The 14,285-nt window shown below is 44.2% G+C and overlaps 1 protein-coding gene across 1 annotated transcript in view; it reads left to right on the top strand.

Annotated features, from left to right (window-relative positions):
• The window catches only part of ASXL3 (ASXL transcriptional regulator 3), a 107,015-nt gene extending 97,138 nt beyond the window's left edge, over window positions 1–9,877 (top strand). The window contains exons 9-10 of the mRNA XM_036493603.2: window positions 912–2,859; window positions 5,321–9,877. Coding sequence (XP_036349496.2) covers window positions 912–2,859; window positions 5,321–9,052 — 5,680 coding nt within the window. The 3' untranslated portion in view covers window positions 9,053–9,877. The remainder of the gene's footprint in view (window positions 1–911; window positions 2,860–5,320) is intronic.
• Window positions 9,878–14,285: the final 4,408 nt, after the last annotated feature.

The raw sequence follows: 14,285 nt of genomic DNA, 5'->3' as shown, positions 1-14,285 counted from the left end.
TAAGGTGAATTTCACCGAGGTGCTTTCTTGCATTGCAGCTATGCAATTATATTTCCTCATCCAATGTGCTACTGTTCATGGAGATGTTCTCTCCTCTGCTTATCTTCATCATTTCCTATACTGTAATTTAACTTCATTTCTCAGTCATTGGAGTCTGATACAGAAACAGACTTACTTGATTGCGATTATGATTAGCTTTGCCTAAAGACCTGAGCATTAGATAGAATTATTTCATGGTTTTCCATCCTGTCTAGTGTAGAAGATCTATACAGCAGGAAATTTACATGCGTGAATTTAAAAGTCCTCATTCACGCATCTGTTAGCTGGAATCCAGTAGAATAACTGGGATGACCTCAAACATACTCTGTGATCCTTTAGTCAAATTTTCACGTTGCCTTAGTTTTTGGCACTTGGAAGATGAAACAAGGTATTAGACTAGCGTTTCTTAGATTGGTTTCAGAACCAGTCTTTTGAAGTCATTTCGGTGCCACAATTGATATGTTCACTTTCCATAGTTCTTATTTGATTCTGTTGTATCTCCCAAATCTGTGTAATCTTCTACTGTAAGAGAATTGCTCTAATTTTTGTCTTAAGAAAAATTTCTGGATCTTACACATTCTTAAGCTTTACTGAACATGTTTTCCAGTTTTGTTCCTTTTACTGACCCAACTTCATAAAGTTCATCTATCTTAGGTGACATAGCAAATGCTGCTCCTTTCTTACCTAAAAGTGGAGCTTGTTTTTACTATTATTGTTAAATCAGTAGAACACCTACGTCACCATAGGTTCTCTCATGTCAATCAGGCATGTTACTTGGGAATTTAAAAATCCATTTGATGCATTTAGTAGATTTATTGAACCTTCTGTGTTTTATTGCTGGGAAAACATTTAATATCTCTAATTTTATTCAGATTGGGCATGTCAAGAGAGGATTCCATGAAGCTCACTGCCGGAGCCAGCAGTGATAGAGCTGAAAGTAGTTCTTCATGTGGGACGCCTGGCCCTCCCGGTCCTGCTGTGCAAACCTCCTTGGAAGAACAAAAGCCAAAAAGTCTGAAAGGTCCAGCTTCCCCAGAGCCTGAGTTCTGTGCTGCACTTTGTCCAATGGTGGAAGTTCCAGCCAAAGATGGCATGATAGAATCAGAGCCTGAGGATATCTTGATTCCTGAAGAGAGTGTGATTCAGGAGGAGATTGCAGAAGAGGTAGAAACTAGCATTTGTGAATGCCAGGAAGAACATCACAAGACAATACCTGAGTTTTCGGAGGCATCTGAAAGTCCAACCCACTCTTGCGAAGAGCCCCAGATGGCGCCTTCTGAAGACACCTTCGAATCCTGTGTCATGATGAATGATGTTTTAGAAACTTTGCCTCCCATTGAAGTGAAGATTGAAGACAAACCAGAATCTCCCCAGGAGGAAATGTCTGTCGTTATTGATCAACTTGAAGTCTGTGACTCTCTTGTTCCTTCCACTTCATCCGTGACTCACGTTGACGACACAGAACAGAAGGAGTCAGAAAATGTAACAGAGATCAGTATTCCCAAAATGAAAGCAGGACCTACTCCGCTGGAAGATCAGCTTCCAAGTGAAGGGATTGCAGTAGATATGGAGCTACAGAGTGAGCCTGACGAACAGCTTTCTGAAAATGCCTGCATCTCAGAAACCTCCTTCTCCGAGAGCCCAGAGGGAGCCTGCACCAGCCTTCCGTCCCCAGGCGGCGAGACCCAGTCCACGTCGGAAGAATCATGCACTCCAGCCTCCCTGGAAGCAACGTTTGGTTCTGAAGTGTCCAGCACTGAAAATACAGACAAATACCCTCAGAGAAATCCTCCTGATGAAAACCTCCATGGCTCTCTGATGTCAGAATTATCTCCCGTATCCACATCACCTGAAATATCAGAAGCATCAAATATGTCCAACCTGCCATTAACATCGGAAGCCTCCCCGGTATCCAACTTACCTCCAACATCAGAAACATCACCGATGTCTGATTTGCCGCTGACATCAGAAGCCTCTTCCATGTCTTCCATGCTTCTCCCCTCTGAGACCACGTTTGTGTCTAGTTTGCCACTTCCTTCAGAAACATCTTCTGTGTCTAGTGCTTCCATGAGTGAAGGGATGGCGCACCCGCAGAGAAAGTCACCTCCAGTTTCTGAGGAACCACTTTCCCCACAGAAAGACGAGCCATCTGTGGCTGCCATGCTGGCTGAGAGCTTCATCTCTCAACAGAATGCTCTGCCCAGTACTGCTGAGTCCATCCAAATGGCTTCTTCTTCCATAGCTCCTGAAGCTTTTCCGTCCGAAGAATTGCCCAAGACCCTAAGTCAGCAGCCTTCAAACTCACATGTAGAAACTGAAAAACCCTATTCTTCAGTCCCAGAGCTTCCTTCTCCAGAGACGATAAAAGTTAAAAACCATAGTGTTCTGCAAAGAACAGAAAAGAAGGGCATCCCTTCCCCATTGGAGTTATCTGCCTTTTCCGAAGAGGCAGAGACTAAGGTCAGTGAGCTCCCCTCTGCTAAATCACAGGACAGGCAGTATGTCTCATCGGCAGAAAAGGCTTCCTTTTCAGAAGGCTCCAGGAATAAAACACACAAACAGGGGGGCACACAGAATCGGTCGGAGAGCTCCCACGCTTCTAAGTCAGCTGAGCCCTCCAAGTCACCAGACGGGATGAGAAATGAAAGTAGGGAATCCGAGATATCGAAGAGGAAGACGGCAGAGCAGCACGGCTTCGGAATTTGCAAGGAGAAGAGAGCTAGGATAGAAGATGACCAGTCTAACCGGAACATATCATCCAGCAGCCCACCTGAGAAAGAACAGCCTCCCAGAGAGGAGCCCCGAGTCCCTCCACTCAAGGTATGACCTTTGCAAGTGCATTCCATAGCAGACTTCTCCTCCTCGGACTTTTAATGTTCATATTTTCTTCCCTCCTTCCACATTTCTATAGATATATATGATCTGGTCCTCCCAGTACCCATTCAGATAGTGAATGATCCCTTTTAAAATTTCATTGAGCTCATATAAGAAATTCAGATATGCGGATATATTTAAACCACTGTATTTGAGGAAAAAGCGTTGGCGACAGGGGGTGTGGGAAAAACAGGGCCTGGAGGAGCCTGGAGGCCACTAAACACTGGGGCGCTGGGAGCTGCAAAAGCGAAGGAAGGAAAACTTTATAAATAGGAGGAACTAGGAAAGATTATTCAGGTTTTTATTAACTCAGGAGGACTAGGGAAAGTAGTCAAAAGTTAGAGGCAAGCACTGATTCTGTAACAACATTGAATAGCTCCATTGCCCAGCGGAGAGAACTTGGCTTACGGTAGAACCCCATTAAATATTTCAAAGAATAAATAAATAAAATCGCCTTATTTACTCTGAGGGAGAATGCTATAAAGATATGTAAATCATTTTTTTCATTTCCAAGATAGTAAAGAAGTCTTTAATCTCAAAAAATAATATAGTCTCATAGAAATATGTTGCTTTTTCATATTTCGTATTCCAACGAAATTTTACCTCCCGCAAAGCAAATTTTTCTATGAATTGCTTTTAAGTAAACAGAATATTAAGGTTAATTCAGTACAAACTGTTGTTTAAACATGTTGCTACCCTCTGTCATTTATACTTAATTGATGCTTCTATTTAGGCTTACTTCATCACACAATAAAGTGGATTGTTCCCCCTCAGAGAATTTACCTTTAATTACAAACATCTCAAGCTCTCTAAAAACATAATTTTCTTTAGTTCTGCTGTATCTGCTTTTTATGTGATTTATGATCTTCAAGGCTTAGCTTTGAAGAGTGTAGCTGTATTCTGTTTAATGTAACAATCCCAATGTAATTAGATTGTAGAGATGTTAAAAATGAACCTTAACCTCCAGTTAAATATCAAATGTTGTATATTTTCATTTTCAAAGATATGGAAAGAAAAGTCTAAATATCTATTTTAGGAAAGTGGTTTTAAACATACCAGTCTGATGATGCGTGCTTTGCTTCAAGATGCAGGGACACGTAAATACATAGATAGATAATGTAAGTATATTTGATGTTCTTATGTTTTAGATGTTATTTTTCTAGACGGAGGGGAAAATTCATAAGGAATATTGAATTCCTTCACCTTTTCTTTATCTTAGGCCACAAGGGAAGTTTCAAAAGCAGTTTGAAAATAAGAACTCAGACAACTCAGGAATATAATTCTATCCGTCAAAATTCCAAAGCATAATTCCTAATGGATGTGTTGCCGAAGCATGTGTCAAGGAGCATAGTATAAATATACATGTGTTAGGAAGAGAAACTTTCTAGGAGAACATGGGGGAAAAGAGAAAGAAGAAATAGACATAAACAGCGCTGAATTAACACCAGAATCACTCAGGGGTTATTTGACCCCTTCATCCTCCAGAAGCTCAAGTTTTCAACTGTAAAATGAGCGACATCCATAGATCCCTTCCAGTGAGCAGTGTGCATCAGCATTGTGTGAGCTACTGGTGCTTATGTCACATGGTGGTGTTGTACATAAACAGCGTGGTTTGGGACAGGTGTAAAATCGAGCAGATGGTATATTTTCTGTAACGAAATGAACAGCCCAATCCATACTTTCTCTAGAGGCAGAAAATGATCACCCAAATCCCTGTGGAAAACAGCGCACTCACAAATAGGGTCCCATTTCATCTTTATGACAACTCTGTAAAAGAAATAGACCGGAAATAACTCACTCCGTTTTACAACTCCGTTTATAAACTCTGATTGTGGACTTATTATATATGTATGAGGCAGCAGGTGAGGTAGTGTGCAAGTACATTAAAAACCTAGACTCTGGCTTAGAGAAATTGCTGGAGAAAGTGAGGTTTGGAGATTTCCTAGCATCATCGAGTTTTTGTACAAAGCCAAGTGAGAGTTCATCTTCTGACTTACTGGCCAGTATAATATTTTTTTCATTAGGATGAAACAAAAACAGTTAAAGTAAAGTCCCAGTTTTTTGTTTCACCAAGGAAGTGATGTAAAAACTAAATATTTCTAAATTTCTCTCACCTTATTTTTGGAAGCATGAGTTTTGATCCCATTTCTATAAAGCACAAAGAAGAGACTGTACTGCCATGCCTAATAAGATCCCCGGTTGAGGTTTTTTAAGATTCCAGAGTTTGCAAACTTCATTCATGTTCATCGTTGCCTTATTCCCTGAAGGCCAATCAGGGTGTGAGGTTCATTTCACCTCACACTAGCAGAATTTGCAGCCAGTCTTGCCCCTGTATGTCCCGGTCTGCACGGCCCCCTCGGTGCTCCTGAACAAAACACCTTATCCTTGCTTTCTCTCCTTCTTTTAGATCCAGCTTTCCAAAATCGGGCCGCCTTTTATTATCAAGAGCCAGCCAGTCTCCAAGCCAGAATCTCGCACATCCGCTAGCACGTCTGTCAGTGGAGGGAGGAACACAGGAGCCAGGACCCTCGCGGATATCAAGGCCCGCGCCCAACAAGCTCGGGCCCAGCGCGAGGCTGCTGCAGCTGCTGCTGTGGCTGCGGCGGCCAGCATCGTCTCAGGAGCCATGGGGAGCCCAGACGGAGGCAAGGTCCGAACCCTGGCACACATCAAAGAGCAAACCAAAGCTAAGCTCTTTGCAAAGCATCAAGCCCGAGCCCACCTCTTCCAGACCACTAAAGAGAGCCGGTTACCTCCTCCCAGCTCCAAAGAAGGACCTACAAGCTTGGATGTCTCTTCTACCCCTGAGACCAAAATGGAAGGTTCCACAGGTGTCATTATTGTCAATCCTAACTGCAGATCTCCTAGCAACAAGTCTGCACACCTCCGGGAGACCAGCACCGTAGTACAGCAGTCTCTCAACCCGACTCAGCTTCCAGAAACTGCCACAGACTTATCTGTGCACAGTTCTGATAAAAACATACCTGTGTCACATTTGTCTGAGAAAATTGTTTCATCTACCTCTTCGGAAAATAGCAGCGTTTCCATGCTTTTTAATAAAAATTCTGTTCCCGTGTCTATATGCAGCACTGCCATGTCGGGAGCAATTAAAGAACATCCCTTTGTGAGTTCTGTTGATAAGTCATCTGTTCTAATGTCTGTTGACAGTGCAAACACTACGGTTTCTACTTGTAATATAAACCTGTTAAAAACCATGCAGGGCCCTGACACTCCGTGCATAGCCATTATACCAAAATGTATTGACAGCACCGCTCTTCCAGCCTCCACAGAGGGCGCCACCATCCTGAGCTCCACAGACGAGAAGCCGTTGCTCATCCCGAACAGCAGTGCTAGCAACATCGTCTCTGGTCAGTACACCTCTGTGCCAACTCCTTCTATTGGAAACAGTTTGCCAAACCACCTCTCCACGAGCTCTGTCTTGATTTCCGCCCCAGGAATGAACACCAGATTTCCTCCTGAGAAGATAGCCATGCCTGCGAGTGAAGAACAGGCCCCCACATCCGTGGGTCCCACTGTGAGAGCAACCGTCGGCTGCAGTGATGCCACGGCGGCCACAGACTCATTGGTGACACGCCCACCCATCGCCATGTTTACTGGAAATGTGCTAACGATAAACGCTTATGACAGTCCCCCCAAGTTAAATGCCGAAAGCTTGGATAAGCATTCAGGGCCTCGAAATAGGGCAGACAGTTCAGGACAACCTCACCAGCCTGCAGGGGGCTTTGCGCCAGTAGCCATCAACAGATCCATTCCATGCAAAGTCATTGTGGACCACAGCACCACACTCTCCTCCGGTTTGTCACTGACTGTTTCCTTAGAAAGCACGGAAGCCAGCGGGGACCCGCAGAGCAGGTTGGTGAGGACAGAGGCGTCTGTACAACCCCTGGCTTGTCCTCAGGTGTCTGTGATTAGCAGGCCAGAGCCAATTGCAAATGAAGGCATCGATCACAGGTCCAGTTTCATTGCTGCTTCCGTGGCAAAGCAAGACTGTAAAATGTCACAGACCCCCTGCACCAGTCTCCGAGAAATGCCTGTCATTCCAGATCAATTAAATGAGGCGCCCACACCTAGTCACGGCCTTGCCGAACAGGCCCGTGGCCCCGCTACTTTCAAAAGCGAAGCAGACACAACCTGTGGCAACCAGTACACCTCAGCGAACCATATTTGCTGGAATGATGATGGGATGAGAACCACGGGGCAACCCCTGCTCAGTCACGCAGGTTCAACTAAACAGAAAGAGTATCTGGAGCAGAGCTGTCCAAAGGCCATCAAAACAGAACACACCAGCTACTCTCACGCCTCCGACCTCCATCCCAGGAATCTGCTAACAAGCATGGCTCTTCCCATGAAATCCGAGCCTCCTGAAGTGGACAAGAGCTTTAGAATGGATACTGAGGACTTCCCTGGCCCGGAACTGCCACCTACAGCAGCCGAGGTGGGCCCTGGCGCCCAACCCGCACAGAACACAAAAGCCTCCCCTGCGAGCCCCATGGAAGAGGCCATCTCATTGGCTACGGACACCCTGAAAAGAGTTCCAGGTACAGGGAGCTCCAGCTGCCGCCTGTCATCTGTGGAGGCTAACAATCCCCTGGTGACACAGTTGCTACAAGGCAACCTGCCTCTGGAAAAAGTGTTGCCACAGCCCAGACTGGGAGGCAAGCTGGAGATCAACAGGCTGCCCCTGCCTCTTCAAACTACCTCAGTGGGTAAACCAGTGCCAGAGAGAAGTGTTGCTGAAATGCCAACCAGCTCGCCAAACCCCGACGGTAAGGGCTACTTGGCGGGAACTCTTGCTCCACTACAGATGAGAAAGCGAGAAAACCACCCCAAAAAGAGAGTTGCCAGGACTGTGGGGGAACACACCCAAGTGAAATGTGAACCAGGAAAACTGTTGGGGGACCCGGACGTGAAAGGGGTGCCTTGTGTCATCAATTCTGGCCTCAGTCAGCTGGGGCACAGCCAGCCATTCAAGCAGGAGTGGCTGAACAAGCACTCCATGCAGAACCGGATCGCGCCCAGCCCCGAGGTCAAACAGCAGAAGCGGCTGCTTCCCTCCTGTAGCTTCCAGCAGAACCTGTTCCATGTGGACAAGAATGGCGGCTTCCACCCCGATACTGGTGCCTCACACAGACAACAGTTTTACCAAATGCCCATGGCTGCCAGAGCCCCTGTGCCCACCGCAGCTCTCTTACAGACTTCCTCCAAGAGCCCAGTGGGCTGCAATGCATTCGCCTTCAACAGGCATCTTGAACAAAAGGGATTGGGAGAGGTCAGTCTCTCTTCAGCACCTCACCAGCTAAGGCTAGCCAACATGTTGTCCCCCAATATACCCATCAAAGAGGGTGATGACGTGGGAGGCCCCGCACACACAATGCCAAACAAAGCACTAGTGCATCCCCCACCGCCTCCGCCCCCACCGCCACCTCCCCCTCCACCCTTGGCTCTGCCCCCACCCCCCCCACCCCCACCCCCACCGCCACCTCCACCTCCACTACCTCCACCTCTCCCTAATGCAGAAGTCCCAACTGAGCAGAAACAACCACCGGTTACCATGGAAACCACTAAGCGACTCAGTTGGCCACAGTCCACGGGCGTATGTAGCAATATAAAATCGGAGCCTCTTTCTTTTGAGGAAGGTTTAAGCAGCAGCTGTGAACTGGGCATGAAACAAGTTTCCTATGACCAGAATGAAATGAAAGAACAGTTAAAAGCGTTCGCGCTGAAAAATGCAGATTTCTCTTCCTATTTGCTCTCTGAGCCACAAAAGCCTTTTACCCAATTAGCTGCTCAGAAAATGCAGGTGCAGCAACAGCAGCAGCTCTGTGGAAATTATCCAACAATACACTTTGGTAGCACGAGCTTCAAAAGGGCAGCATCTGCAATCGAAAAGTCCATTGGGATGTTGGGAAGCAGCTCCAACGCTGCCACAGGCCTGCCTGGTCAGAACGCTCAGATGCCCGCCCAGAACTTCGCCGACAGCAGCAACGCGGATGAGTTGGAACTGAAATGCTCTTGCCGGCTGAAAGCCATGATTGTGTGCAAAGGCTGCGGGGCCTTTTGCCATGACGACTGCATAGGTCCTTCGAAACTCTGTGTAGCTTGCCTAGTTGTGCGGTAAGAGCTGAGTCAAAGATGCAGTATCCCTTTTCAACTCGGAAACGCCAAACAGCAGCAGCGACCACAGATTGAATCATGCAGTGGCTTATATCGTGCTCATTTGTTTTCCTTTGGAACCAGATGATCTTTTCTCTAGACAATGATTGTTTTCTTGGAATTCTCACAGAGGGAGGATGTACTCCCAACCTTGTGCTTCAGCTGCGTTCTCTCTTACAAAGCCTTTAGCTGTCTTTCCCACTTTGGGAAAGTTTCTGTCAGCGTGTGTGTAGGTCACTGTCCACTTTGTGTCCATTTTTTTTCTTCCAGTCCAGGTGTAGCTAAGAAGAGGACTCTTGCAAAATCCGTAATAGGCACCAGAAATGCAGAGGTAGAAAGCCAATCGTAGAAGTCCATTAAGGCGGTCATGCATTTTTTCTGTAGACGAGCCATGCCAGTACTGGTTGTTACAGTTGACTTTGCGGGACCTACCTTTACCACAGTGGCTAAACCACAGTTGGAAAAGGGGAATCTGATTCCTTCCATTTACTCCTATCAGGACAGACACATCATAGGAGGCATCGATGAAATGCACTGTCATCCTAATATTCTCTATTCTCCCTTTTTGTGCATTCTCAGAGACTACGGTGGAATACTGTGTCTGCCTTGGATTTTGAACATGCGTTGTAGTGAAAAGCATCCTACACCTGAAATTGCAACAAGGAACCAGTATTCTGGTCCCAGCCCTTGGGCACTTGATCATGTCACACCACTAGGCCAACAGAGCCAGCGGCCAAGAGGATTTGGATTGGGGAGCTTTATGTATGGCTTTTTAAGAACAAATATGAAACAAATATGAAAAACAAATGCCCTAAAATTAAGGAAAAAACACATAGAATGCTGTATATGCATGCCTACATAAGACAGTAATGTAAATATTATTCTATTCACTCGGATACAATTATTGGATGTTGAAATTTGGCCGAATAACCGTAGCCCTCGGTGGTGACACCAGTGCACGCTGGCCTCCGTCTTTGAGGGGTCGCCACCGCTCTTTCTCACTGTCATTGTTAAAGGGACTACCCGAGGCTGACATGTTGATATTTTCTGAACCGCTTCATTCACGATTCGCAATCTCTATATTTACATTTGACTCTGAAATAGCCAACATTTAAAAACAAAAAAAGAAGCTCTCCTAGGTTATGCATGTTTTGTTTTGTTTTGTTTTCCTCAGGTGAACTCGATATATTCCTCAAACCTGGCGGGGGGAGTGGAACTGCTTTCGCAAAAGGGATACTGCATCTTACAGTCCTCTTCAGTTTTCATCCAGTAAAGACTGAGTGTTGAGTGTTGGAGCTGCATTCCATCTTTGGCCACCCTCGTGCTAGACAACAGCTAGAGTTCAGGAGGCTCTGTTCCCAGAACAGTCACAAAGCACACACACACACACACACACACACACACACACACACACACACACAGTGGGAAGATGAACAACAACAAAAACGAAAATGCTCATCTAGCTTCAAACCCAGAGCACAAAATGTGGAGTGTCCATTAACCCACTGACTGACTGTGGCTGTGGAAATCAGAAATCATGGGGTGAGGGTAAAGCCGTCTGCAGGCAGGGTCAGAATGACAGGGAATCATCTTAATGCAATTGTTGACATTCCTTGAAACACGTCTGAAAAGTTAACCGGAGTGTGCAGAAGTTAAATTCCTGTGTATCTTTCGTTGGGAATCACCTATGGGATGTTTTTTTTTTCCTCCATGTTTATCATCATGATGTTGCCAAATCTTTGTGGGTGATAGAAATGTCATTGTTACTATCAAATTGCTGATAGTAAAAGACAGCTTACCTTGAAACCTGCTTCAAGGCCATGATTGATTTGTCAGCCCAGCCAGTTCTGTTTCTCATACTAAATTAAAAAAAATATATATGAATGAGTATGAAAGACCAATGCACTTAATCAGCCCCTCTCAAGGAATGCAGTCTAGTTTCCAGTGAATCTTTAGTTAACTACCTGTCAGGTTGTATTTGGGTGGTGTCCTTATTGGTGATGTCTTCATGCTCTACTTGGCTCTGTTATCATCTCAATGCTGAAGATCATGCTGTTAGTCTCACAGCGGGCCGTCCCTACAATATAGACACTTGCATGCCAACTTCTTCCAAATGCAGCTGTTACTGTCAGTGTCAGATACTGTCCACACCAGCAGATTAAAAACTACCCCCTCAGTAACTGACACCTGTGGAAGGAAAGTTCAGTCTACAAAACCTTTGCCCTCCGTATGTGCGGTACAACTGAAGGTGATGTGATACTGAGCTCATAGTATGTTCCAATCATTGCGGAATACTGTCTGTGAGTGCTGGGCAGGAAAAAATGCCCTTCCTTGTCTTTTGTTTGTCACATAACGGATTTGGAGACTCAACTGCTGATTGCGCGTCGATTTCACCACCCAGGTGCAAAAAAACTAATTTTCCTGTGCCCTTGTTCTCTGTTGTCCCCCAGTTCAGATCTGTAATACATGTATGGTATTACTGAACATTAATGCTTTGGGACTAAAATTTAATGGGAAGAAAAATTCAGAAGCAAAATGTGGATGAGAAATTTTTTGACATCCATTTACTATATTTACAAAGACCAGGACATAAATTTGAGTTAGGTGAACAGCTTTTTAGTTTCTGATCTCTGCATCTGCCTATGTGCAGATGGTGAGTATGGTTATTGGGGTGGGAGGTGCACATCTTCCGTCCATCATCCTAATTATCGGATGCTGTTAGATCCCTGCCAGGAGTAGGACTCGCACATGGAACTCCTTGGTTCTTTATCACACGGATGTGTTTGGCTAAGTAGTACTTTCGGAGCAGAAAAGGAATGTAACTGCTACTGCCTTACCCGGCTTCTCTCTGACTGCCTATGCCTGAGACGTGCAAAGACATTTAGGTCGTTAACGAGCATGCCAGTAGGAGCATTTGGATGCAGATTCATTTTCAAATTAAAGGTGTTTCTCCTTCCCCAAAGTCAAAAGTGCAGAAATGATGGTGAACTGAGCACATTGTTACATATTCCTGAGAAACCAAGCTTTGGAGCCTGGCTGCGAGAAAGGCTCAGTGGGCTGGTGTTTCTGGGATGAACTCTAGACCGTTTGACTCCTGACCCATGGAGATTCTTACTCAAACTATACATACAAAACCAAACAAGCTGGTAGCACTGGGTGCTTTTTGATGCAGTCAAGAGTCAAAATACGTTGTTGCAACCCCATTTGCTTGATGAACAAGAAGCTCCTGTGGCCTCTGGCTTAGCAGTTTTCCCTTGACCTGGTCAGTCCTAGGTGTATTAGACGCTGAAACCAAGTTTTGGGTTGCTGCTTCCCCGTGCTGTGGAGGCCTGGCACCGCACGAGCTGAACATGCACAGCTAAGAGTCACTGTCCATGTTCCTTGACGGACAGTGTGAGGAGCCCGAAAACAGGGCCGACTTCCTTTGACTATCAGGGGCCTGTGTAGCCAAATGTCACTGAATCTAAAAATCCTGTCATCTTCACGCTTTGTCTCTGTACAGCAAACAAAAAGCATTTTTACTATAATTTAAAGGCGCTGCTTTTTAATAGCACATACTATTTCGCTTTGTATATTTGATAGTTGCAGAATAATTTAGACTGTAGACGAACTTGGTTGTATTTGTACTGTTTATGGACTTCCAGAGAAAGTGCTTTACTTGGTTGCCATCATTTTCATGGACTGCTGTATTTCCCCTGCTTCAGCAAAACTGACCCTGATTCCTATTTTCACATGTTTTCAGTACAGGTGTTTTAAATGTGTGTTTGTGTGTATTTTAAAAATTTTTTTTATCCTTTTTGTTTTGGTCAGTATTCTGAATGTTTACATCTTTTTGACATTAGCCATTTAATGCCTTTTTTCAAAAGGCACTATTACTCCTACAGTGTAACAACAAAATGTGAAACCAACCCAAACATAATATGCATGGCAAACGCAGATTGGGGGGGCAACAGCCCTGGACAGCATACAGAAAAGTAAAACCCTCCTTCAGTCCTCTACCAAAGAATATATTATTCCCACAGGAAAAAACTCAGAAAAGGTGTGTAAAATCCTCAGAAGGGGGAGCGGCTGACTCAGTGAGACTGCTACAATTTAATACTGTTATGCTTGCTTTGATACCTGACTAAATGTGACTGAGTGCAACAAGCATTGAAAAAGAAAAATTTTTAGACAGTGTTTTGTTTAGAATTCAGGGATCATGCATTCTTTAATGGTGCTGTTTGTTTTTTTATTTCTTATTTTCTACAAAGAAAAAAAAGTGTTGCCTACAAGAGTGACTGCTCACAAGACCATAAGTTAACTGAGATGAAATGTCTGTCTCTTCATGTTTCTCTCTTCTTCCCTTTCTCGAAGTAACAATTTGGATTTCAATATTAATATGCTGGAGAAAATAAAGAACTTAAACATGAAATAGTTGTCATTCTTTTTTTTTTCCCAGAGAAATGAGGTAGTTACATATGTGTCAAATTATACATCATTAGTGCACTGAGATTTTTAGTAAGAGAAAAACTATGGGGAAAGCAGCCCGAAATCTGTTAGATTATCTACCATTATTTTTGCATGAAGAAATAACAATTATGAGTATTGTTAAATCAGGAAAAACTAAAGCCTCTCGGATGGTATATCTTAAGATTGTTATTTGAAAATATATTTGGTTCCTGTTCTAATGAAGATATTCTTAATGATGCCAAAACACATTCCCATGAAGTGTATTGTGACCTCCATATTTAATTTTCAAAGTGCGTGATACGGGAATAGGTCTTTTAAAAGAATTGTCCTGGTTAACTTCTTTCTCCTACATTAAATATTGTAGCTTGTTACTTCAATAAAATGCTGTGAGCCATTAGGACAAAATTGCTGCTGTTATATTTACACAGGTTAAAGAAATAGACACCTAGCAGTAAGATGAATCAGAAAGCATGAACTCAAATTGCCTGTTAAAACTAGGTTCAACTGTTTTCATTTTCATGGAAAATGTTGCTTTTAGCCACCAGATGGCGAAAGAGGATATTTATTTTGGGAGAAAAAAAAAAAAAACAGACAAGCTCCCAACAATGAAAATGATAATGAAAGTTCAGCTTACCCAAGGAAGCTAGTGGAGGAGGATTCCTTTTTGTTCTCACTTGTAGTGATGTTTGGGTTTTGTGCCACTTTTTTTTTTCTGTGTAGCTGATTTATGAAATGCTTTCTCAATGTTA

This window comes from Ochotona princeps, chromosome 18 (genome assembly GCF_030435755.1).
Source record: "Ochotona princeps isolate mOchPri1 chromosome 18, mOchPri1.hap1, whole genome shotgun sequence".
Classification (NCBI taxonomy): domain Eukaryota; kingdom Metazoa; phylum Chordata; class Mammalia; order Lagomorpha; family Ochotonidae; genus Ochotona; species Ochotona princeps.
The sequence above is the reverse complement of the archived record's forward strand: the minus strand, read 5'-3'. Positions and strand labels throughout refer to the sequence as shown.